General features: G+C 35.6%; 1 protein-coding gene across 8 annotated transcripts in view; it reads left to right on the plus strand.

The window, feature by feature from the left end:
- The window catches only part of SCAPER (S-phase cyclin A associated protein in the ER), a 421,844-nt gene that overhangs the window by 60,880 nt on the left and 337,737 nt on the right, over window positions 1-23,227 (plus strand). For all 8 annotated transcript variants that reach the window (XM_077882048.1, XM_077882050.1, XM_077882046.1 and 5 more), the window contains 3 exons: window positions 7,064-7,164; window positions 13,134-13,250; window positions 18,068-18,228. In XM_077882048.1, coding sequence (XP_077738174.1) covers window positions 7,064-7,164; window positions 13,134-13,250; window positions 18,068-18,228 — 379 coding nt within the window. The remainder of the gene's footprint in view (window positions 1-7,063; window positions 7,165-13,133; window positions 13,251-18,067; window positions 18,229-23,227) is intronic.

Here is a 23,227-nt window from a genome sequence, read left to right on the forward strand (position 1 = left end):
TGTCTTGTTTGTATTCCCCTTGTTTATAAAACAAGACTCGGATTACAGCTGCATGGTACCACTCTGATCATTTCTGATAACATTGTGCTAAACATTCCTTAATATAGGTTAAGCCACCAAATGTTCTTTCACTGTGCCAACTAGTATCAGAAGTTATAGTTGCTTATATTCTTGCCTGTAGAGGGTTTTTCCTCTTTCTCTTTTTGTCTTTTTTTTTTTTTTTTTTTTTAAGCAAAAAGGGAAGGCAAAAAAAATTGAAATAAATTATTCTGGATTGTATCTTTCTGTGTGCCTAATGTAGGTGATTTAGGTTGAATTTAATTGAATTTGAATTATATTTGTAGAATTGAGTAATAAGCCAAGTACATTTAAAAATTTTTCCTCTTCCTGATTGTAGAAAACTTTTATTACCAGTGATTTGGCACTAAGGATTACCTTTGAAAGGAAATAAACAATATTTCTTTGTTCAGAAAAATATTTTAAGTTAGAATATAACTTTTGTGACTAAAGTGAAGTTGGTACTATATTTCATTTGTGTCTAATTTGGCATACATTTATTATTAGTTTTGGGTCTGATTTCCAAAGTATATCTATATTTTAAAAAATATTTATGAATTAATGTTTTTGAGATTTTGAGTTCCACTGATAGTAGATCAGTAAGACTTAATTATGGAAAAGTAATATATATTTATAATCCAAATGGTCATTTTTGTAGTTGGTTGGTATTTTTTGATGATCATTTTGGGAGTATGGAAAGTTGCTTTTTATAGTAAAATGAGACTGATATGTCTCTATAATAAGGTGAGAATAGTGTGAGACTAATAAAGTGAATACACTTTAAAGTTCTTTGTCTTATACATTTAAATGACAACTGTAGCCAATTAACCACTATCTACACACACATTTACACTTGGGATCAGTTCTTTCTGGGCAATGGAGTGGATCTCAGTGGTCTATGCTTTTACAATCTTTTCTTATATTAGTTTTCATTGCCGTTAATATGCAACACTAATTAGTGCCAAGAAAAAAATCTTTGCCAGATGTGTAGAATGTAGCGTCACAGTAATATAACATAGATTACCTAAAGAAGAAAATTAGATTTCCCTGCCAAGATCAGGAACAAACCACTGATGTCTATTTTGAGATTTGTTTATTTATTTTAGAGAAAGAGCAGTATCATGAGGTGGGGAGGGGTAGAGGCGCCCCTGTGACAAGGGTGCCAAGACCATTTAATGAAGAAAGAATAGTCTTTTCAACAGATGGTGCTGGGATCAACTTGATAGTCACAAGAATGAATTTGGATCCCTTCCTCACACCACATACAAAAAAATAACAAAATAATGGTTAAAGACCTAAATGTAAATGCTAAAACTATTAAATTCTTTAAAGGAAACATAGGTGGGATCCCTGGGTGGCGCAGCGGTTTGGCGCCTGCCTTTGGCCCAGGGCGCGGTCCTGGAGACCCGGGATCGAATCCCACGTCGGGCTCCCGGTGCATGGAGCCTGCTTCTCCCTCTGCCTGTGTCTCTGTCTCTGTCTCTGTCTCACTGTGTGCCTATCATAAATAAATAAAAGTTTAAAAAAAAAAAAAAAAAAAAAGGGGATCCCTGGGTGGCACAGCGGTTTGGCGCCTGCCTTTGGCCCAGGGCACGATCCTGGAGACCCGGGATCGAATCCCACATCGGGCTCCCGGTGCATGGAGCCTGCTTCTCCCTCTGCCTGTGTCTCTGCCTCTCTCTCTCTCACTGTGTGCCTATCATAAATAAAAATAAAAAAAAAAAAAAAAAAAAAAGGAAACATAGGTGTAAGTCTTTGTGACCTTGGGCTTGACGATAGTTTTTTAGATATGATACTCAAAACTTAAATAATCAAAGAAAAAATAGAAAATTGAGCTTCATTAATATTAAAAGCTTATGTGTGTTTATAAGGCACTATCAAGTGACAAGAAACCCCACAGAATGAGAGAAAATATTTTCAAGCCATGTATCTTTTTTTTTTTTAAGATTTTATTTATTTATTCATGAGAGATACAGAGAGAGAGGTGGAGGCACAGGCAGAGAGAAGCAGTCTCCTCGCAGAGAGCCTGACATAGGACTTGATCCTGGGACCAGGATCACACCCTGAGCCAAAGGCAGATGCTCAGCCGCTGGCTGAGCCACCCATGCATCCCTTGAGCCATGTATCTTATAACAGTCTAATATCCAGAATATATAAAGAACTCTTGCAGCTCAAAAATATAAAGAACAAATAACCTAGGATAAATATGAGCTTGGGTGGCTCAGTTGGTTACGTGTCTGACTCTTGATTTCAGCTCAGGTTATGATCTCAGGGTTGTGAGTTCAGGCCCTGCATCAGGCTCTGCTCTGGTCTGGGAGCCTACTTAAAAAGAGTGTCTCTCACCTTATCCCATCACTCTCTCTTAGAAAAATGGGGGGGGGGGGGCAAATGATTTGAATACATCTTTCTTCAGAGAAGGTATGCTATGTCCAATACGTACATGAAAATATGCTCATCAATTCTTGTCATCAGGGAAATGCAGATAAAACAGTAATACCACTTTCACACTCATTAGGATGACTAGACTCAACAAATTAGAAAATAGCAAGTGTTCCTGAGGATGTGAATAATTTAAGCCTTCATATAGACATATCTTGGACATCCTTCAGTTCCAAACCACCGCAATAAAGCAAATATCACAATAAAGTGAGTCAAATGAATTTTTTGGTTTCCCAGTTCATATAAAAGTTATATTTATACTATACTGTAGTCTAAGTGCAGGAGCATCATGTTTAAGTAAACAATGTGTTTGCCTTAAATAAAAATACTTTATTGCTAAGAATTGCTAACAATCATCTGAGGTTTCTTTTTTTTTTTTTTTTAGATTTGTTTATTTATGATAGACATAGAGAGAGAGAGAGAGAGAGAGAGAGGTAGAGACACAGGCAGAAGGAGAAGCAGGCTCCATGCCGGGAGCCCGACACGGGGCTCAATCCTGGGACTCCAGGATCGCGCCAATCCTGGGACTCCAGGATCGCGCCCTGGGCCAAAGGCAAACCGCTGAGCCACCCGGGGATCCCCCATCTGAGGTTTCAATGAAATATTAGAAGAATTACCAAAATGTAGCACAGAGACATGAAGTGAGCAAACACTGTTAAGATGATACAGATAGACTTGTTCAATGCAGGATTGCCACAAACCTTCAATTTGTAAAAAACGTGGCATCTCCTAACTGCAATAAAACAAAGCACAATCAAATGAGATGTGCCTATATATTGCTAGTCAGAATGTAAAATGGTGTAACTTTTGTTGAAAAAGTTTTGGTAGTTTACGTTAAATTTAGAGTTACTATATGACTTAGTAAATCCACAACTTAGTAAATCCCAAGAGAATTAGAAACATATGTTCATAGAGAAACTTGTACATGAGTGTTCATAGCAGCGTTATTCATAATGGGGGGAAAAGTGGAAAACAGGCCAAATATCCATCAACTGATAAATGAATAAAAACTGTGTTTACTTATGAAGTTATTTAGTCATAAAAACTAGTGAAGTATAGATATATACTATTAGGTGAATGAACTTTGAAAACATTAAGTAAAAAATTCCAGCCACAAGAGGCCGTATTCTATATGATTCTGTTTATTTCAAATGTCCAGAACTGGCTAATCCGTAGAGACAAAGTAGATTAGTGGTTTCCAAGGGTTGGAGAGAGAGGAAGGTGGGGAGTGACTATTAATGGGCCTGGGTCTCTTTTTGGGATAATGCCAACGTTCTGGAATTAGAAAGTTACACAATGCTGAGTATGTACTAAAAGTGACCAACCAGATTGTACAATTTTAAATGATAAGTTTTATGGTGTGTGAATATCTTAACAAAAGAAACTGAAAAAGAATGCCAGTATTATGCAAACTTTTGCAGAACATAGAAAAAGAGAGAACTTTTTTCAGGATAACCTTGATAACCAAAGCTTTTATGAGAAAAGAAAATATAGACCACTCAGGAGTACAGATATCCAAATACTGATATATTAAATCTGGTGATTCAGATATCAGGCAATACATTACAGTAAGTTAAGTTCATTCTAGTACTGCAATGTTTATATGATAAAGATGAAAAAATCATATGATTGTCCTAATAGATGTAGGAAAAATATTTCATGAAATTTAGGACCTATTCATGATAAAACTAGCAAACTGAGAATAAAAGGGAACATTGTTACTGATATAAACTTCCAGGGCTCCGGAATCTCTGGGTGGCTCAGTGGTTTAGCGCCTGCCTTTGGCCCAGGGCGTGATCCTGGAGTCCCGGGATTGAGTCCCACATCAGGCTCCTTGCATGGAGCCTGCTTCTCCCTCTGCCTCTCTCTCTGCCTCTCTCTCTCTGTGTCTTTCATGAATAAATAAATAAAATCTTTAAAAAACGCCCCCCCCAAAAAAAACCCCGAAACCTTCTAGGGTTTTTTGGGTGGCTCAGTTGGTTAGGTGTCTGCCTTCTGCTTGGGTCATGATCAGGCTCCCAGCTTTGCTGGAGGAGAGGGTGGTCTCCTTTTCCCTCTCCCTCTGGCTCTCCTCCTACTGGGGCTCTCTCTTTGTCTCTCAAATGAATAAATAAAAAATCTTAAAAAAAAAAAAAAAGGAATCTTCCAAAAGACCTATGTAACATCATACTTAATGGTGAAATGTTGAGAACTTTTCTTCTGAAATTGGAAATGAGACAAAGTCTTTATTTGTATTCAACATTGTACTGATGATGCTAGCCAACACAGGAAACTATGAAAAATATATAAAGTATATAAGGCTTGGAAAGGAAGAAAGAAAAATGTCATTATTGACGGATGACATATTTACATTTTATATTTAGAAAATCTAGAAGAATCTAAAGAGAAATTATTAGATAATTGAATTAGTTAAAATTGCTGAATATAAGTTCAAAATATAAAATCAACAGTAACAGAAAATGAAAAATAAATTTTAAAGCAAGTATCATTTATTCTTAGGGCTAAAGCTAATAAAAAATGTGCAAAAAAAAGTACAAAACCTCTACGCAGGAAACTCATACATTTTGAAAGACGTTGAATAAAATACAAGTACATACAGGTTTATATACATTTCTTTCTAGGATAGAAAAGACAATATTTTTAAAATGTCAGTTTTCCTTTAGTTGATCTATAGAATCAATGCAATTGCAAATAAAATTCCAAGTTTTCCTCCTGGGAAATGACAAACTGATTCTAAATTTTTATGGAAATGTGAAGAGCTAGCATTAGCCTAAGCCACCCTGCAGTCAAAGATATGGTTGGAAGATTTACTCTACTGGGTAGTACATATAATGTATTATTGTTTTCAGAGGTAGATGTCAGTGACTCATCAGTCTTATGTAAAACCCAGTGCTCATTACATCACATGCCCTCCTTGATATCCATCACCTACCTACCTACCCCATCCCTTCACTCCCCTCCTTTGCAGTGGCCCTCAATTTGTTTCCTACGATTAAGAGTTGGGAGAGGCAATCTTAAGCAGGCTCCACACCCAGCGCCAAGCCTGATACGGGCTTGGCCTCACAACTCTGAGATCATGACCTGAGCTGAAATCAAGAGTTTGTCATTTAACTGACTGAGCCACCCAAGCGCCCCTTGAGTTTTATTTTAGAGCTACAGCAGTGTAAGTTAGTTTGATATTGGTACAAGAATAAACAGACCAATATAACAGAGGAGAAACTCCAGAAAAAGACCTATGCTCTAAAAGAGAATGTTGGGGAATATCTTCTTGACCTGTGGAGGAAAATAATTGCTTAAAAAGGACCCAAATAGTCTCAGTTTTAGATAAAAGAGTCAGAAGCTAGACTACCTTGAAATTAGGAATTTATGTTCATCAGAAGATTCTATTCCATTAGGAGAGTGAAAAGGCAAGTATATGTGTGCAACACATATAACCAAAAAAAAGGGCTCATATCCAAAAGATGTAAGGAACCCCTTCCTATCAAAAAGAAAAAGGCAAGAGTGTTTAATAGGCACTTGGGCTCAAGTCTTGAATTAGGTACTTCACAAAATGAGGATGGCTAATAAGCATATGAAAAAGGGCTGAAAAATCATAGTAGTTTTAGAAAAGTATATTAAAAACGAAGCCATTACAAAACCATCAACCAGAATGGCTCAGGTTAAAAATAAAACCCCAAATGGACAATACCAAGTGTAGTTTTGAGGGAGTGGAGCAAGGAGAACTCATATACACTGCTGGTGGGGAGGGCAACTATTTCAGAAAACAGTTTGGTATTATATATTAGAGTAGAACATATGCTCATCCTGTGACTCAGAATGCCATTCTTGGGCTTATTCTCAACAGAAATGCATACATACATGCAGAGGACATGTACATAAATAACAGCATATAATTTGAAAATCATCTCAATGTTCTTGAACTGTAGATTGAATAAATATGCTTTCAATAAAATACTCTTCAGTAGTGACCTTAGAGAATGACAGTAAATGAATTGCAGGTTCATTCTGCAATATGGGTGAAACCTAGTAAACAAAAGAACAAAAAGTCACAAAATAATAAATACCTTGATTTCATTTACATGAATTTCAAAGTCAGGTAATATTAATCTATCAGAAGTCAAAGCAGTGGTTGCCTTGGAGCAAGATTAGAGTAGTGATTAGGAGGCAGTGCCAGGTACCTTTTGGAAATTAGCATTTTTCTGGGTGGTTTGATGCATGGGTTTTTGCTTTGGAATAATTAATCTGTACATTTGTTTAATGCGTTTTACTTTTTATCAAACTTAATAATAAAAGGTTAAAAGAATGGTCATTTGAGGGGGATCTTGAGAAGGCTTATCAGTACCATCTCTTGACCTCTAAACTCTCAGCTTTACTAACTTCTTCCTGCACAGTGAGAGTAAAAATAAAACAAGATACATACAAAAAACTAATAGTTCAGTAGGTTTTGTTGCTTTCTCAATGAGGCGTATAATGTAAAAATTATTAATTCCCAAGTCCTTGAGTCTAAAGTTTGTTCTTAAAACTTTTCTCAGAATGGAATTTAATGATTGTTGTTTGTTTTAATTAGGAGGTGCTAATGATGCTGGATAACTATGTAAGAGATTTCAAAGCATTGATTGACTGGATTCAACTTCAGGAAAAGCTAGAGAAGACAGATGCTCAAAGCAGGTAATGAACTCTGGTCTTTATAGCAGCCAGCACTTTGAAAAGCAGCAATTGAAACTGACGATGAACTTGACCTAAGTTTAACTTGGAACTTGTACAGATCTGCAAGTTGGGATCTGTATTTCTCATTCAGTTCAGTTACAAATACTAGTGCAGGACACTTTTATCTAGCACAGAGATTTAATTGCTGAATAGGATATTATTTACTACTCTCATGACTTTGTAGTCTAAGGGTGGGATAAAATAGAACTTATCACACAAAAAAATATTGCAGGTGTTAGAGTAGGACAGGATCATCTTCTTTTGTATAGGATAGTTCAGGAAAGATTTCATGGAAGATGTAGAAGAGACGTTTAAAGATGTGATGGATTTAAACAAGTGGTTGGCCTTTTAGATGAAGATAGTAAGTTAAGACAGCTATTGAAGTACAGAGCATGTGTGAAGGGAAAATAAGTTAGGGAAAGGGATAGTGTTTTTTCTTAAGGTAATAGGCAATGAGAAAAATAGATGATTTTTGATTGGGGAGTAATGCGAGATCAAAGTTATTTTAGAAACATTTTTTTTTTGTTTCAAGTTTTTATTTAAATTTATTTAGTTAACATATAGTGTAGTGTTAATTTCAGGAGTAGACTTTATTATTTATTTTATTTTATTTAAAGATTTTATTTATTGGACAGAGACAGAGCACACAAGTATGGGGGAGTAGCAGGCAGAGGGAGCGGAGAAGCAGGCCCCCTGTGGAGCAGGGAGCCCTTTGCAGGGCTTGATCCCAGGACCCTGGGATCATGACCTGAGCGAAGGTAGATACTTAACCAACTCAGCCACCCAGGTGCCCCTTCAGGAGTAGAATTTAGTGATTCATCACTTACATAGAATACCCAGTGCTCATCACAAGTGCCCTCCTTAATACTTATCATTCATTTAACCCATCCCCCTACCTAGCTTCCCTCTAGCAACCCTCAGTTTGTTCTCTATAGTTTATAGAGTCTGTTTTATGGTTTGCCTCTTCCCCCGGCCCTACCCCCCCCCCCCCCCCGCCATGTTTATTTGTTTCAAGAATCCTTCGTTTGAAATCACTGCACAATATCTGAGCCTATGCACAAGCTCTAGGACTGTTGTGGAGAAGGAAACAGACACAGCCCCTGTCCTGATGAGGTATATAGTGCATTTATGGGAAAAATTGATGTTCAGTAATTATCAGTGTACAAAGTGTCATCAAAATACAGTCATCCTAAAATACTTTGGGAATATAAAAAGCATCATTAACCAACCAATTTGCTGAATCCAGGAAGGCTTCCCCAAGGAGGTCATATTTAAATGAGACAGAAATATCAAGTAGGAGTTGGCATGACAGAGAATAAAAGAGTAACCTCATGTAGGGGCAGTAGTATATGTGATAACCTGGAAGTAGAAGAGAGTACAGTATAGTCAAGGAATTTAGAGTTTAATGGGACTGGAATGGAGAGAACAAGGGGAAAAGTAGCATGAGGTAAGGCTAGAGAAGTCGGCTGGGACTAGAATATGTAGGGCTCTGTGGATATTGTAAAAACTTTAGACTTTATTTTGAGCCATAAAAGATTTTTAAGTAAGGAAGTTACATATCAAATTTATGATTTTAAAAGATCTTCCTGGCTGTAATGTGGGAAGATAAGGTGCAGCAATATAGTTTATAGATTATGGCTACTCAGACTGGAGTAGTAGCAACAAGGAGAGTTGAGAGATATTCCAGAGATAGGTGATCAACTAGACTTAGTGTTACTTCGGTTATGTGCAAAAGGCAGAGGAACAATTTATTATTCAGTTAAGCTTATAAGTGAAACCTGAGCCTTTGTGGACTAGGCCAAGTCACATGAAGCTATAATCATACTTTTGACTCAGAGAAAACAGGCCTATATTGCCTCTTTCCCTTGGATTTAATTGTAGTTAAATTTCTGTAAATGGAATCGTCCAGTACAGAACATGTTTTTTGTCCCTATCTGTATCAGCCCCATGGGGAACCAGGAGAGTGAAAGAATCTCAAGAGACAAATCTAGGAAGGCTTGGTACCCAGAAAACCGAATCCAGGAAAATCATACGTTGATCCTTTTAACATTTTTGTTTCTCATAATGAAAAAAAATGTTTTTAAATTCCAGTGTAATTAACACACAGTGTTATATCAGTTTCAGGTGTGCAATATAGTGATTCAGCAATTATATACATTACTCCATGCTCATCATAATAGTATACCTTATTCCCCTTCACCTATTTCACCTCTTCACTCCCCCCTCATAGCCATCTGTTTCCTTTGTTTTGTTTCGTCTCTTCTTATTTTATTTTATTTTATTTTATTTTATTTTATTTTATTTTATTTTATTTTATTTATTTTATTTTATTTTATTTTATTTTAATTTTATTATTTTATTTTATTTTATTTTATTTATTTTAATTTTATATTTTTTGTCTCTTCTTCTTTTAGTGTCAGAGGTAGGATTTAGTGATTCATTAGTTGCATATAATACCCGGTGCTCATTACTTTGGATGTCCTTGACCTTATATAGTTTATATCCTTAGAGAAATATTTTTTCTTTTTCTTTTCTTTTTTTTTTTTTTTTAAATTTCTTTTTTAATTTATTTATGATAGTCACAGAGAGAGAAAGGGAGAGAGGCAGAGACACAGGCAGAGGCAGAAGCAGGCTCCATGCACCGAGAGCCCGACGTGGGACTCGATCCCGGGTCTCCAGGATCGCGCCCTGGGCCAAAGTCAGGCGCCAAACCGCTGCGCCACCCAGGGATCCCTATTTTTTCTTTTTCTATTTAAATTTAACTTGATTGAGTTTGTTTCTTATATCCAAAAGGGTCTATAACTACCAATACAGAAAAAGCTAGATTTTTTTTTTTTTTTTTTTTGCTTGCTTATAAATTCCAATCAGGTAGTGATGGGTGTGTTGAGAATTGTATTAAGAAAGATTCTGAGGCCAAGTCCAAAGTTAAGTCTGTCCTAGTACCATGGTTCAGAAATATACCTGAGACATCTCTGTTTATCTTAACCAGTTATCAGCTTATTATCTACTCTTTGCTTCTTGAGACAGCTCCCTAGATCTAGAAGGCAACCTTAAATTCCCTGTAGGTGGCATTATTCATCTTACATTCCTCAACTCATGCATCAAAATTCATTTGAGGGGTGTCTGGGTGGCCTAGTCCATTAAGTGCCTTCAGCTCAGGTAATGATCCCAGGGGCCTGGAATTGAGCCTTGTGTTGGGCTCCCTGCTCTGCAAGGAGTCTGCTTCTCCGTTTGGCCCTACCCTGCTTGTGCTCCCTCCCTCTCTCCCTCAAATAAATAAATAAAATCTTTAAAAAATTTTTCATTTGAGGGCAGTCCCCATGGCTTAGCAGTTTAGCACCACCTTCAGCCCAGGGCATGATCCTGGAGACCCGAGATTGAGTCCCACGTCGGGCTTCCTGCATGGAGCCTGCTTCTCCCTCTGCCTGTGTCTCTGCCTCTCTCTCTCTCTCTCAAATAAATAAATAAAATCTTAAAAAAGAGTTTCATTTGAGATTCACATGTAAAAACTGCAATTGTACATAGAAAAGAAAATATAGATAAATACTTATATATTTTTATTATGGGTAAGTGCTTTACAAGACAAAGGCAGAAACCACAAAGGAAAAGCATTAATAGGCTTGATTTCATAGGAATAAAATATGCCTTTCTATATAAAAAAATTAAAATTTAAAGTTATGTCATCTATGCTAAGGATATGTAGCCATTATAGTAATAATAATAGTAGTAGTAAATGATTTCAAATCAATTAGAAAATGTTGCAAAAGATACCAACACACAAATCCCAAAGAAGAAATTTATTTTTTATTTTATACATTTTTAAAAATTTTATTTTTTATTTTATTTTTTTATTGGAGTTCAATTTGCCAACATGTAGTATAACACCCAGTGCTCATCCCGTCAAGTGCCCCCCTCAGTGCCCATCACCCAGTTACCCCAACCCCCCGCCCACCTCCCCTTCCACTACCCCTTGTTCGTTTCCCAGAGTTAGGAGTCTCTCGTCTTCTGTCATCCTCACTGATATTTTCACTCATTTTCTCTCCTTTCCCCTTTATTCCCTTTCACTATTTTTTATATTCCCCAAATGAATGAGACCATATAATATTTGTCCTTCTCTGATTGACTTACTTCACTCAGCATAATACCCTCCAGTTCCGTCCACGTTGAAGCAAATGGTGGGTATTTGTCGTTTCTAATGGCTGAGGAATATTCCATTGTATATACGTAGACCACAACTTCTTTATCCATTCATCTTTTGATGGACGTCGAGGCTCCTTCCACAGTTTGGCTATTGTGGACATTGTTGCTATAAACATCAAGGTGCAGGTGTCCTGGCGTTTTACTGCATCTGTACCTTTGGGGTAAATTTTAAAAGATTTATTTGTTTGAGAAAGAGGGTGTGTACAAGCAGGAGGAGGGGCAGAAGGAGAGGGAGAGAAGCAGGCACTACAGAAGGCATGGAGCCCGACTCGGAGTTCAGTCTCAGTACCCTGAGATTATGACTTGAGCTGAAATCAAGAGTTGGACACTGAACCCATGGAACCACTCAGGCACCCCCCCCCCCCAAAAGAAGACATTTAAATGGCTGGTAAAAAAAGTTCAGCCTCACTAGTAATGATAATAAAAATATATAATTTTAAAAACAAACATAATTTGCTAATCAATTAAAAGATACTGTTATCAAAATTTCTGTATGAAAAAGAACTCGTGACTTGAGATATTCTCTCCACCCTCCTCCCCCTCTGTGCCCCCCCCCCATTTGTGCTCTTCCCCTACTCCTAAATAAATAAATAAATAAATGTTTTTTAAAAAGAAGAAGCATTCCTAACAAGACTGAAATTCTAGCATAGGAGTCAGCAAACTTTTCCTGTAAAGTGCCAGGTAGTAATTATTTTAGACTTTGCAACCAGTGCCATATTTTTCACAAGCCATTAAAATTTTTAAAACAAGATCATCACTGTTGGCAAGTTTGAAGGTAAATGGGCACTTTTCATTTGGTAGAACTATAATTTGTCACAAGCTTTCTGAAAGGTGATTTGATAATTGTCAAAAGCTTTAGACTTTATTTGGATAATCTTTTATCTGACTGAATTTTCTAACAAGAAATGTCACTTTGTTTTTAGAGAGAGAGAGAGTTTGAGGAGGGGCAGAGAAGAGGGGGAGAGAGAATCTCAAGCAGGCTCCATGCTGAGCTGAGATCATGACCCAAGCCAAAATCAAGAGTTGAATGTTTAATTGAACCATGTGGGTGCCCCAACAAATACCACTTCTAAATGTGAGGAAAAAAATCACAGCCACTGATTGAATGGAGAGTAATAGGGAGGGAGATTCTGAGGGAGTTATGGAGGGTCACCTGAGGCCATTAGGCATAGAGAAAATGCTGCTTGAGAAAAACATTTTGAACATCCTGTCAAGGTTCTGGGGCCAATGAAGGAGAACTAGGCTTTCCCAGCAAAGAACAAGGAAATGTTTATACTCCCACTCTCATGTAGAGGAAAGGAGACTTCAGATTTTCCTGTGTGTTCTTCATTTAACTCTCACAACTGTTTTTCTTCTTGATCTCTCTTCTACACACTTGGTTTTCCAGGACGGCACAGGTTGAGTTGTAGAAGTAGCCTGAATTAGTACCGTTGTCTTTTTAATATGTTTTTAGGTGGAGGCTTTTAAAATATAAGCATGATATGTCATGTCTTTGTAAACTCGTGGCCTTTTTAGATAAGTAGGGTTATGTTGCTGTGCTGTGGATGAAAAATCCCAGACCATGCATCATCTATGTAGCTTCCTGGGTAATATGGTAACTTTCTGGTGAACAGTGCTCTAGGGAAAAATTGTGACCTGATTATGTTTTCACCCACTAGCAACCAAAAGAAAAGATTAGGTTTTTCTTTTTTTTCTCTGTTGATTTAATCTCATATGTCTTGAATTGACAGACCAACTTCTTTGGCTTGGGAGGTGAAGAAGATGTCTCCGGGACGTCATGTGATTCCAAGTCCATCGACAGATAGAATAAGTGTAACATCAAATGCTCGAAGAAGCTTAAATTTTGGGTGAGATGAATGCAAAAAAGCCTGCTAAGGCTTGCATTACAGTAAATTATTTTCTGTGGATAATAAAACTGATATACTAGTATAAAAAAAAAACTTGTATATGTTTGTGTATGAATTCAAAATTATTTGATTAAAAAGTTAAAAGAAATCCAGGACAGTAAAGTTTAACTTTTAGGAAATGTAATATCAACTATAATTAGGATCCAAAAATTAAAACCCATAAACATATTCATACTAAATGATTCGTAACATGAACTGACAATTTCTTTTACAACAAAAGATCTAAATATATATCATAAACTGTATTACTGTCATGAAAATTTTATCTTTATGCATTGTAATCCCATCAGTGCAGTTTTATAATTATTGTTTTAATGCAGTTATATTTTAAATCAGATAGAAAAAAGTTATAAACAAAAAATACATTTAGAAATTATTTTGTATTACCTATGTAGTTATTTTTATTAGTGGTCCTTATATCTTCATGTGGATTCAAGTTATTGTTTAGTGTCCTCTCGTTTTGGCCTGAAGGACTCCCTTTAGAATCTTGTTGGGCAGGTCTGCTACTGACAGTTTTTCTCGGTTTTTGTTTTTCTGAGAATATATTAATTTGTCCTTCAGTTTTGAAGGATAACTTTGTAGTAGATAGAATTCTTGGTTGAAAGTCTTTTTCTTTCCAACTTTGAATATGTCCTCTCACCTCCTTCTTTATGTTTTAAATTTTTAATTTTTTTTAAAGATTTATTTTTTGAGAGAGAGCGAGGGAGGGAGAGAACGGTGGGAAGGGCAGAGTGAGAATCCCAAGCAGACTCTGTGCTGAGCACAGAGTCGGACTTGGGGCTTGATCTCATGACTGAGATCATGACCTGAGCTGAAACCAAGAGTTGGATACTTGACTGACTGCACCATCCAGGCTTCCTTCTGACTTAATGGTTTCTCTCTCTCTCTCTTTTTTTTTTTTTTTTTGACTTAATGGTTTCTGATGAGAAAGCATTTGTCACTCTTGCTAGGGATCCATTTTGAAATGCCTCACTTATCTCTTGCTGCTTTCATGATTTTCTCTTTGTCTTTGGGTAGTTTGTGATGTATCTAGGTGTCGACTTCTGAGTATATTCTATTTTTGAAGTTCATTGGACTTTTTGGATGTATAGATGATTGTTTTTCATCAAATATGGGAAGTTTTTGTCCATTTCTGCAGATATCCTTTTTGCACCTTTCTCTTTCCTGGGAATCCCACTTTACCTATGTTGGTACTTGTGACAGTATTCCACAGGTCTTTGAGACTCTATTCATTATTATGCATTCTTTTTTCATCCTGTTTCTCAGATAATCTTAATTGTCCTCTTTTCAAGGTTGCCTATTCTTTATTTTGCTGGCTCAAATCTGCTGTTGAGTCTCTCTGGTGAATTTTTCATTGCAGTTACTATATTTTTCAACTCCAGAATATCTTTGTAGTACTTTTTTATTTACTTTCTCTTTATTGATACTATAGTTGGTGAAGCATTTTTTTTGCATACTTTAGTTTTTTAGACACAATTTTCTTTTGTTCTTCAGTATTCTTTGAAGATAATTATAGTACCTGATTTAAAGTCTATTAAGCCCAGTGTCTTGGTTTCCTTGAGGACAGTTTCAATTACTCTTTTTTTAGGTGTGTATGAATGGATCATACCATCCTCTTTATTTGTATGTCTTGTGAGTTTTTTTTATTGTAACTGGATATTTTATTTTATTTTTATTTATTTATTTTAAAAAAGATTTTATTTATTTATTCATGAGAGACAGAGAGAGAGAGGGAGAGAGAGGCAGAGACACAGGCAGAGGGAGAAGCCGGCTCCATGCAGGGAGCCTAACGTGGAACTTGATCCTGGGTCTCCAGGATTAGGCCCTGGGCTGAAGGCGGCTCTAAACTGCTGAGCCACCTGGGCTGCCTCCGTAATTGGATATTTTAAATAATGGTGGCAGCTTTGGAGATCAGATTGCTACCTCTTTAGGATTTGTTGTTGTGGCTGTTTGGTGGCAGTGATACTGGTACTGTTTGTTCAAGAACTCTCTTGAACTAGTTTTCTGAAGTCTGTTTTCTTTGTCATGTGTAGTTACTAAAGTTTCTGCTTGATTTGACAGAGGTGTCTTAAATATCTTGAATTAACAAATGTCCTAGGTCTTGTCTGGTTCTGTGTATGTGTTGTACCTACCTTCAGTGCTCTGGCATTCACTTCCTGCTTCCTCAGAGCCTCAGGCTTAATCACAAGTGAGATGTTAGGGCATTCTCAGAACTTTCCAGAGCATGCACAGAACTCTGTACATAAATGTGGCCTTCTTGATTTCCAGGCACATGTAGGAGCTTTTCAAAGCCTCCTGTGCCATTCCACTCTCCAGATTTTCTTTCAAGTTTTTGGTCAGCCCCTTGTGTGCCCTAAATGTTATTACCACCTCTGATAATGTTAAACAGTCATCACTGTTGTTTTCCTGAAAATGTCCCTGGGGAAATTTGTTTTTAAGACAAAGTTTTGTTTGGACTCTTAATTCTTTAGAGTAAGTGTTAACATTGGATGTGTAATAGGAGGGGTGGTAAGTAGTTTGGTCAATTCTCTTTCCTGTGTTAAAACCTAACCTTTCTTAACTGCTTTTTATCCCCTCCCTGACATGCCATAGTCATTTTCATCTCGTTACTGAACCCTGCAGCTACTTGTATTATTATTACATTTGCAGTGTATTACAACCTTTTTTAATGTTTCTTTTTTTGTACTTATACTCTGATCTTTAATGCAGTATCTTTGTCCTATCTTCTGCATCGCAAGCACCTAACATTGTACCTCGCACTTAGAGCTCAGTAAGCTTACTGAGTAGAGCCAAAATTTTGCTTTCAACAGAGATTATTGGATAGTATTGCGTTTGGTGAAGGTTGATGGACTTTGGAACCTTAAAATAATTGCACTTTAGTAGAATAGGAGAAAGATACATAAGCAAACAAAACCGAATATTTGTATATTTAAGCACCATTTTAAGGGATGTACTTATATAATGTATTCTATTGATCTGTGTTTTTAGAATGTTGTATATTACATGTTTTGTTTTAACATTGGAAGCCTTTAATGCATGCATGGTTAAAGTTCTTGTGTTGATCTTCATCTAATCATATTGTTAGATTAAATGGTATTTATCATCATTGTAAAACCTACATTTTTTTCAGTGTGCTGAAAAATTGTGGTTCATAGGCTACGTTTAATGTATCTACTCATTTTTCTCTTACTGGTTAAGTGTTTACTTAGAATATGTGGTCATCCTGCTTGTTTATTTCAAATTGTCTTTATCATTTTAACTCAGAATTTAAATATTAAGTAAACCAGTTAAATATAAGTTTACTGTTTTTGTGAAAACTTAGACAAATTCTTAGATAGAAAGAAAAGAAAGAAAGATAGATAAAGGTGACTTAAAATTTTGCTATCACGTGAGGAGTGGATGTGAAAGATTGAGGAAAATATTGTTAAAGTTGAGGAGTTTATATACTTGGAATGTTTAATAGGTGTCACTAAATTCTCACTTCATTTTAAAGAAATCAAAATTGGATGTTGCCAATGATGCATTATACTTGTGGTCGTGGTTCATGTAAGAAATGTACAAGAAGAAAAAAGCCTGTTTTGATAATGTCAATGTCAAAAATTGACAAATTAATGCACATTTATACTATTAAAAGATAGGAGTTTTAAATTAAAATGTTTAAGGCATATTTGTATATCTTTTACGGTTCCCCATTTAACTGAAGTTTTCTTTTAAACTGAGTGAGAGTTTTTATATTATCCCCGTTTCCATATATTATACTATTTTAGGTTAATGAAGTATTAGACCAACATAAATTTATGACTATATTTGATTTAAATTGCTATGGTAATATAGTACTCTGTATATGTGGATATACACACAGACAAGATATTTAAAGTAAATCTATATATTAATTATATATTTAAGATTTTAACTTTTTTTGAAAGTTAAGTTTGAATTTGTTAAGTATATTTAATCATATTGTAAATATCAGTGATTAAAAAGTGACTTTTATATAACCAAACTAGTGGGGAATAAAATGTCACACTGCTTTTTTATTTGGAAACATTCCAAGTTCTTTTTTTTTTTCATGCATATTCCATTTCTTTTATTGGCTGCATATTTCATAGTATATATTTTTTCACTTTTTCAAATTTTTTATTTTTTACAATGTAAATATTAAATTCTTAGTATATAAGTATTAACACACTGCTGCACAGGCAGTGGGCCAAATAAGAAATCAAACAGCAAATCAAAATATATCTCAAAAAAAGAAAGAAAACACAATATTCTAAAACCTATGGGATGTGACAAAAGCAGATGTTAGAGTGAAATTTAGGCTATCAATGCTTGTATTAGGAAATATAGTTGAGGGATCCCTGGGTGGTGCAGCGGTTTGGCGCCTGCCTTTGGCCCAGGGCGCGATCCTGGAGGCCCAGGGCGCGATCCTGGAGACCCAGGATCGAATCCCACGTCGGGCTCCCGGTGCATGGAGCCTGCTTCTCCCTCTGCCTGTGTCTCTGCCTCTCTCACTCTCTCTGTGTGACTATCATAAATAAATAAAAATTAAAAAAAAAAAAAAGAAAAATAGTTGAAATAAATAACATTACACCACAAGGAACTGGAAAAAGAAGAACCTTAGCTGAAATTTAGTAGAGGAAGGAAGTAACAGAAAAATCAGAAGTAAATAGAGACCAGAATAATATTAAGTATATACTTAAATTAAAAAAATTTTTAACTTTTATGTTTGATTTATTAATGTGGAACTTTCTTCATAGGAGTTCATCTGGCACAGTGACTGCTCCCCGTCTGGCTCATACAGGTGTCAGCTGGGCTGACAAGGTAAAGGCTCATCATACAGGCTCTCCTGCTGCTTCAGATGTAGCATCTGCTCAGTCGTGCCCACCAATGACAGTGCAGAAGACTTCTCGCAAAAATGGCAAGTGACTTTTTTTTTAATGGAGGGGGAAGGGCAGAAGGAGAAAGAGAGAGAGAGAGAGAGAGAGAGAGAGAATCTTAAGCAGGTTCCATGCCCAGCACGAGCCTGAAGTGGAGTTTGATCTCACAATTCTGAGATCATGACCTGAGCCTAAGTCAAGAGTCAGGCACAACTGACTATGCCACCCAGGTGCCCCCAAAATGGCAAGTGACTTTGAATCAATCTTTTTATGTAGTAGACAGGGGGAAGCATATAGAGTTTATATAATATTAATGTACCTTAAAATGACCTTAAAATAATAAGATAATCTTAGAAACTGTATAAAAGCTTAGGCAGATCATTCTAGTCTCAGGTTTGCCCGGTGTAAACTTTAAGAGAATCATTCTTTTGTCAGTTCATTTATAAGATCCTTTATGAGTCTTTTGACTTAAAGTAGAGAAAAACTGATCACTAATTCATTCTCTAGGCAATACAATGTCACCACTTAATGTCATTAATATTTGAATATTATTTTGGTACTACAATGATACTCTGTTTATCTTTGCTTACACATTTGTTTTCTATATCATCAAAATAATTAAAGGGCACAAATAAATTGGACTGTTATTCTGAGGGCCTGTTTATCACATAAGAATTTCCTTCATGGACTTTGACACCAGTGGTGTTTGTACTTTATTATATAAAACCTGGAGTATACAATGGAAAAGCAGAGATCATAGGAAGAAATTTTAAGAAGAGATTGGATAGTATCAGTCTTGATTTGGGAAAAGAAATCCTGATACAAGGGGGAGGATGGGTACCATGAAGGAACAACCAGAGACTATGATTCTTATTAATCAAAAATAGAAGTAATGACAACAAGAATATAGCAGATAACCAGATCTCTTATGGGAACATAGGCATTTTCTTTTCTCTCTTAACTCAAAAATGTCTGAACTTAGAATATAAAAAACCAAAACTGATTGTCTAATGTAAAACAAAATTTCCTTCATATAGTATTTTTATATAGAAATCCAGCGTAATTTTTTTATTTATAATTTTTTAATTTTTATTTATTTTATTTTTTATTTTAAACATTTACTAAGTTTAAGTTGTGCTAACTTCTGATATATAGAAATGTGTATCCATGTAACTATATTTATATGTATATAAACACACATAAACATAATTCATATCTATAGTAATATTTGGAGTTTACCTATGAAATTAATTTCATTTTGTGTCAAATATCGCATCTTTTACAATAAGCCTAATGTGTTCATGAGAATCTTCAGTCCATCTGAGGTGAGGAATATAATCCTGGGTAGGACAGGAATATAATCCTGGGTAGGACAGGAATATAGTAGAAGAACGATCAGAACTGCCTCTAGCCCATACAAGGTGCCTTGGTACAATTGATACAAGAAAAAGGAGTCACATTGTCTGGGTAGATACAGCCATACATCAATAAACTCGGCTTGGTGGGTGGAGCCCGGCAGGATCTTAGCTCTTATTTACTGTCTTAGCCAGGTGCCCTTGTATATGGGGTCACAGTCGTGGAGGAGGATGCTCATTGGTGGTGGGAACAGAAAGTGATTAGGCAACCCTTGTAACAGCTTTAATCCTTGCTCAAAAACACTGATTTAATTTGTCTGGCTGAGTTTGGTTAGATAGAGGGTCCATTCTTCTTCCAACTACTTCTGTTGATTTAGTTGAAGAGGGAGACCTTTTTTTTTTTTAGATTTTTAAAAAAGATTTTATTTATTTATGAGAGACAGAGAGAGAGAGAGAGAGAGAGAGAGAGGCAGAGACATAGGCAGAGGGAAAAGCAGGCTCCTCACAGGGAGCCCAACGCGGGACTCGATCCCGGGACTCCAGGATCACACCCTCGGCCTAAGGCAGGCGCTAAACCGCTGAGCCACTCAGGGATCCCAAATAAATAGGATCTTAAAAGAAAATAAAGGTGTATTTCAGCAGAATTGGAAAAGAAGTCCAAATTTATATGTATGTCACACATCTTTAAGATAATAAAGCAAAAACTGACATAATCAGAAGGAAAAATGAAAAAATCTATACTCATACTAGGAGATTTTAATATAACTGTCTCAAAATTGGTAGTATAAGCAAACAAAAATCAAGATGTAAGATATGTGAACAAAGTCATTAATGATCTTGACATAATGGATATGTGTAAAAATATGCTTATTCTTTTCCATTTTTTTTTCTTTTGATGCTTCAACCGGAAACCTTTTTTTTTTTTAACCTAGAAACCTTTTTACTAACATGTCTTCTAGTCCACTAATCTGTGTATCCTATCCACATTGTCTTAGCTATATTAATAATAACTAGTTTGAAAAGTCTGTATGTGAAAAGTAAAATAAACTACCTGTTGGTTTGTTTCTTTAAAAACATTTTTTGGGGAGTTTTTAGTTATTAAATGTTAAAAACATTTTTTGGGGAGTTTTTAGTTATTTGACCCTGTTTTTGTTTGTTTTTAGCATGCCTGCCTCATAATATTTAATTGAATGTTTAACTGGTGTATTTAAAATTATAGAGGCTCCTTTCAAAAATATTGTTTTTTTCTTCCAGCAAGGAGGTAGTGTTTAAGCAGGTCACCTTAATTCTTTAAGGGTTGGTTTGAGGTTTTATTAAAATTGATATGTTTCAGTTTTGTCCTTATTCCTTTTGCGTCTTAACTGAAAATCTGCGGTGTTTACCACGACTACTACATTTCTTAATTCCTCAGCACTCTACAGTTGCTATAATATCTGCTTAACTCATTAGCATCCCAGCTGCTGCTCTTTGCTGGGTATCTTGGAGTCTTGCCGTGTGTATGCAGGCTTAGTAGACTCCTAAGGGAAGGTTAAATACAGATTTTTTGGGCTTACTTTCCTGCAGTTCCTGCCTCTCCATGATTTTTGCCCTTGAAGTCTCAGTTGTTTTAGACTCATTGAGCTGCAATATCTGTCTCAGCCAGACAGGACTGCTGGTTTCTGCAAGGACTCACTTCACCGGCATTGTGAATTTGAAATGTCTTCAGGGAAAACTTCTGGGGTGAATGTAGATCTCATGTTATCCTTCCCTTTTCTCAGGAATTGTAGTTCCTCAAATCCCACCTATTTGGTTGCTTTCCAGTATCTTTAGACAATTCAGTTATATAGTTTGTATAGCTTTTATCGTTGTGTTTGGCATGAAGAGGTTAATTTTGATATAGGCTACTGTCATGGTAGTAACTGTTAAGTCCAGATATATATCCAAGTACCCATGGAACATTTACCAAATTGACACATGCTGAGCCATTAAACAAATTTCGGAAAATGTTAGATGATTAAATTCATTTTGTCTTCCTGAATACAGTGGAATTAAGTTAGAAATGAATTTTAAAAGATAGCCATATAATTCTCAAGGTTTTGGAATTTACAAATGTATTTCTGAATAATCCATTAGTCAGAGATAAAATCATAATGAAAATTACCAAATGGGAATTCAGTGAAAATTAACATTTAAAATCATGTGGGTTTAAGGTAATGCTGTGCTTTGAGGAAAATTTCTAGCTTCAATTGCATATATTAGAAAAGAAGAAAACCTGTCTCTGGAAATTAGAAAAGAACAAGTTAAACCCTAGAAATATAAGAAAGAAGGGGAATATGCAGGTGAGAACTGAGAAAGTCAACAGAGCCAAAAGATAATTATTTGAATAAGCTAATAAAATTAATAGACTTCTAATACCAATCATGAAAAAAAAAGAGACAAAGCATACTACCAGGTATGAAATAAGGGTATGGGTAGAGATCCCATGGACGTTAAGATAATAAGGGTAAGAGCATGGATAGAGATCCCATAGATACTAACATAATAAGAGTATATGAGGAACAATATAATAGACTTAATTTAGAAACAGGAGAAAGTGACAAATTTCTTGAAAAACACGAGGAAACCAAACTTTCATAGCAGGAATTAGAAAATCCTGGAGAAATTTAGTAAATATTTTTTAAAAATCTGCGTCTATAATTAAAATTTTTCCATAAAGAAATTTCCTGGTCAAGGTGGCTTCACTGTGAATTCTTTCACACTTCTAAGATAAAAACAACATTAATCAGATAGAAACTCTTACTGAGAATAAAAAGGTGGATTTTGTTTTATGATGCCAGCGTAACCTTAATATCAAAACCTTAGATGGATATTATAATAGAAACCATTTTTCTTGAACATTGATAAATAGTAAGCAGAATATTAGTGAATTAAATATAGTGATAAGTGATAAGTGATAAGTGATAGTGAATTAAATATAGTGATAAGTGATATAGTGATAAGTGATTTTAATTCTGGAGTGTAAAAACTATGATATGAAATACGATTTTGAGTTTAGTGTACCTACAAGATTATTCTAAGTATTTCGAAGCTCTCTGACAGGTTAATTGCATGATTTGCCATTCTCAACTAGTGTTCTTCATTATGGGAATGATTTTTCAATATAGTTTTTACTGAAGTTTCCTTAAAAGTGTAATTTGTTCATAGCTATTTTCTTAGTGTCTAAGAGATCTGTGTTAGTTTCTATTTTGATAAGCATTCCTCTTTGATTTGCTTCAGTTATTTCACTTTTTCTTTTTTTTACATGATAGTATTTGTGTTGGCCATCATTTTGGTTATGGACTATGTCCAAGTGTTAAGCAGTATTTCTTTCTATAAGAAAGCTTTGAAAGTGGTGGTGTTTTTCTTCCTTTAAAAAGTAAAGTTATTAATCATACTGCTCCTAAGGGTGAGCCAGTTAAATTAAGTGGAAACTAAAATTTTTTGTTAAACTTAATTTCATACATAATTTTTTTCTTTTGATATCTATGAGTTTTATAAGGTTCATTTTATATTTTTATATATATTATCCTCACTTCCCCAACAAAAGTGGCTCAATTTTATTGCAGGGAAGCTAGGGAGCAGCAGTGCAAGAGAGGGTCTCTGCAGGAACTCCCATTGCTGATCAGGACTGCCAGGCCCCAAGTCTGTCTGGAAGTCAGGAGAGGAT

The sequence above is a fragment of the Canis aureus genome, chromosome 32 (genome assembly GCF_053574225.1).
Source record: "Canis aureus isolate CA01 chromosome 32, VMU_Caureus_v.1.0, whole genome shotgun sequence".
In the NCBI taxonomy this organism is placed as follows: domain Eukaryota; kingdom Metazoa; phylum Chordata; class Mammalia; order Carnivora; family Canidae; genus Canis; species Canis aureus.